The 3,641-nt window shown below is 50.0% G+C and overlaps 1 protein-coding gene across 1 annotated transcript; it reads right to left on the bottom strand.

Annotated features, from left to right (window-relative positions):
• Positions 1-524: 524 nt before the first annotated feature.
• LOC105041871 (clathrin coat assembly protein AP180) lies at positions 525-2,608 on the bottom strand. Its single transcript, XM_010918933.3, has one exon. The coding sequence runs from the start codon at positions 2,594-2,596 to the stop codon at positions 689-691; it is 1,908 nt and encodes a 635-aa protein (XP_010917235.1). The 5' UTR covers positions 2,597-2,608; the 3' UTR covers positions 525-688.
• Positions 2,609-3,641: the final 1,033 nt, after the last annotated feature.

Raw genomic sequence — 3,641 nt, 5'->3', positions numbered from 1 at the left:
ATTAAATTAAAAAAATGGTGACAATCATTCAAAAGAAAAGATGTAAAGAAAGAAAAAAATAAAATATAGACCTTGCCACACTAATGGATACGATCCTGTGTGTGCAAGCAAGATCAAGCCATATGTGCACACGTGAGATTCATTAAAAAAGCTCACAAAACCCAAGAGAAGGATTTTTAAAAAAAAACCCTTCACAACTTTTCTCTTTCTAATACGGGACTAAACAAAATATGAAGTTGGGTTTTGGTTGCCATTGGTTGGAAGGAGTTTTCAATTCTCTCCAAAACACCAACACCTTTTTCATCCTTTCCTTTTTGAGGTGAGGTGGGATATCGAATGAGTTAAATGCTTTTGCCAACTTAAGATGAAGAGGGAGCAAGAAATTTATGAAACTAGAGAACCATATCCTAGATGGAAATTTCCAAATCTATGGAACTTTTGGACAAGCAAAGAAATATTTATATGAAATCGTAAATCCCTGCTACTAACACCCAGATAAAGTTACAAAATTCAAAGACCTGTCGGTGCATCAAAATGAAACCAGTGGGTACCAATAACCAACTATAGATGCATCCTTGAATTCCTTTGTTCCGAAAATTTTGCCCATCTAAATTCGATCTTACCGAAAACAATATCATGCATCTATTCTATGACACTAAAATCTTCACAAAAATTACAGCAAAATTTATCATTCCAAATTTTTCGCAATGATCTTTCTCTGATACTGCATCCACATCTGCTGCTCGCTGAGCAGCTGCTGCTGCTGCATTGCAGACACATCCAACGTTTTAGTCAATGCTGGTGAATATACTTGCGACGACCATGTGAAAGGATCTGCTCCCTCCTCAGCTGAATCCTCATTCCGCCTCGCCGCATGGAACGTCGGTGAGGGCAATGATGACCGTGGCGATGGCACAATTGCTAAATTCTTCTCATCGAAATCATGGAGGAATGGATTGTAATAGTTGAGGGGAAACTGACGGAATGATCCATTATCTAACAGACTGTCCGGTTTAAGATTTTTCGGCCCTTTGATTGAATTGCCACGCACTCCGTTGGACATCTTGCTTGCGCTCTCCACTAGGACAAGCTCCCACGAGTCCGAATTTGGAGAGGTTGATGCCTTCGACGGGTTGTCGAATGGGACTGTATCCAAAACCGCTCCATTCTCTCGATCTGATCTCGAAGTAGTCAATGCCTTCGACTGGTTGTCGAATGGGACTGGATCCCGAACCACGCCATTCTTTCGATCTGAATTCGAGGCAGTGGATGCCTTTGGCTGGTTGTCGGGTGGGACTAGATCCCGAACCACGCCATTCTTTCGATCTGAATTCGAAGCAGTCGATTTCTTTGGCTGGTAGTTGAATGATGCTAGATCCAAGACAACGCCATTCTCTCGATCTGAATTCGAAGCAGCCGATGATTCATCGTTGAACGATAGCAGGTCTGAGAGTGTGCCAGAACTCTCTCCAGTGCTGCTTTTGCTGCCTGCAAAGCTTGCTGACAGCCCTTCTTGGTCGGAATTCAGCAATTCCCAGTCGGTCGTCGAACAGATTGATTGCCGGCCAGGTTTCGGTGTCACCGGAAGCCGATCATGGACATCCGAATTCTGACGGCGAGGGCGAGGGCGAGGGCGAGGGCTTGGAATGCTCAACTTGGGAGGGCTTCTTAGCTTGCCGTTGGTCGACGAGTTCTGGTGATCTTTGAGGAACTCTTCCAAGGTCTTGAGTAGTGCTCTGGAGATCATGCAGACGCTGGGGTACTCGGACGACCTCCCAATGCCGACCTTCTTACATATGCTGTAGAAGGAGTCGAGCTCTTCGAATTGCTTCGCGGCGTTGGTGCACGCCCGGAACGTCTCGCGGCACGCGGGGAACTCGAGGTGGAAGAAGTTGTCGAGCAGCAGGGAGAGGCCGTCGGAGATGTCGCGGTAGAGGTCGAAGCTCTCGCGGACGACGTCGTAGAGGGAGATTTGGACGAGGCGGTTGGTCCTGGCGGGGCCGGTGGGGCGGGTGGCGATGGCGCGGGCGAGGAGGCGCTGCCAGTGGCCGATGCGGTCGAGGATGAGGGGGAGCTTCATGTTGGCGATGCTGTTGGTGGGGGCGCGGCGGCGGTGGTGGAGGTTGCCGAGCTTGCCGAGGAGGGCGGAGTCGAGGCGGGCGTCGAGGTAGAGGGCGTAGGTGCGGACGAAGGCGGTGAAGTCCCAGGAGGAGTCGTCGCAGAAGGTGGAGAGCTCGAGGAGGCGGCGGCGGCGGGGGGGGACGGAGAGGGCCTCGCGGGAGAAGGCGGGGCCGGCGTCGCGGAGGGCGCGGAAGGCGAGGGTGAGGGACTTGAGGGCGACGACCCAGTTGGCGGTGCGGGTGAGGCGGCGGGAGAGGGCTTGGACGCAGGCGGTGGCGGAGAGGGGGGACGATTTGGTGAGGAGGAGGACCTCGGTGATGAGGCGGTCGTCGACGGGGACCTGGTCGTGGGAGGTGGCCTTGAGGATGGCGACTTCGAGGTTGGAGGAGCCGTTCGCGCGGCTGGAGACCTTGGCGAGGCCGATGCTGGTCTGGTCCTTGACGACGCCGATGGCCCTGCGGAACTTGGAGGCCATGGTTGTTGATGCCTTTTGTTTAGATCTCTCACTAGAGGGAGGAAAGATGATGGCTTTTTGTGCGTTTAAAGGATGGAGAAGGGCGGGAGCGGGAAAGCCGGAACGTAACGGTTTTTTGAATGGTTGTGGAATTACCAAACCGATGTTTGGAGGGAGGGAGTCGAAGGCCAAACTAGTCCGATAACCGAAGAAAGGGAGCGGACCGGGTCTGAATACCTTTGTTTAGCGGATCTAGCCGGGATTCCTGGGGATATGGTCGGAAGTTCGTCTAGTTTCACGTTGGTCAATTTGTCCTGCTGGAAGCGCAGAATGTGAGATGAAGGTGCGGGAGTTTCGGGGACTGAGGTTGTACCTTTCGCGTGAAAGAAGGATTCATCAATTCTTTCTTCAATCCACCGTTGGATCGGGCAACTGTCCCTCCGTGCACTGTATGGACGGATGAATGAGAGATTTTTTTTTTTAGTAAAATAAAATAGTTAAGTCTTATATGAATACAATATAAAAAAAATTAAAAAATAAAATATCATGAAGTTGCCTTAGCCCAGAGTATATCCTCAAAGTATCGTTCAATGAATGAGGCCATCTAATTTGCCACCATATTCATCTCTTAAAAAACATGCATGATGTCGAGAGCGATACTCTAGTCTCCTGATATCCCGCTATAGAGGATGAGTGGTATCTCCCGATGCAACTATGGATTCATCCAATTACTATGGTAGAAGCACTCTTGATAATCAAGCGGTCAGTTCTAAGCATCCACTATGCAAATGCAATCCCAGCCCAAACGGCTTGCAGCTTCGCACCTGATACTATGGGCCCATAAAGATGGCTCCCATCCATAGCTACTTCGGGCCCACGGATGATGAGTCCAGCACCTCTACAGCCACCATCAAAGTTTATCTTGAGATAGGTCGAGGTGGGGGCTTCAAAGAGATGAAGACCATGCAGATCACCGCATGAGTACCTGTCACCCTAGTTGCCTCGGCCTTAGAGCTCCATGTCAAGCACTCTAGAAAAGATTGTGGACCTACTCACATAAAGATTA

This window comes from Elaeis guineensis, chromosome 3 (assembly GCF_000442705.2).
Source record: "Elaeis guineensis isolate ETL-2024a chromosome 3, EG11, whole genome shotgun sequence".
NCBI lineage: Eukaryota > Viridiplantae > Streptophyta > Magnoliopsida > Arecales > Arecaceae > Elaeis > Elaeis guineensis.
Note: the sequence above shows the minus strand (reverse complement) of the source record. Positions and strands in the feature narration are given on the sequence as shown.

Bases quoted from the DNA above. Each gene is read 5' to 3' on its own strand.
- LOC105041871 (XM_010918933.3), bottom strand. From the start codon at position 2,596: ATGGCCTCCAAGTTCCGCAGGGCCATCGGCGTCGTCAAGGACCAGACC.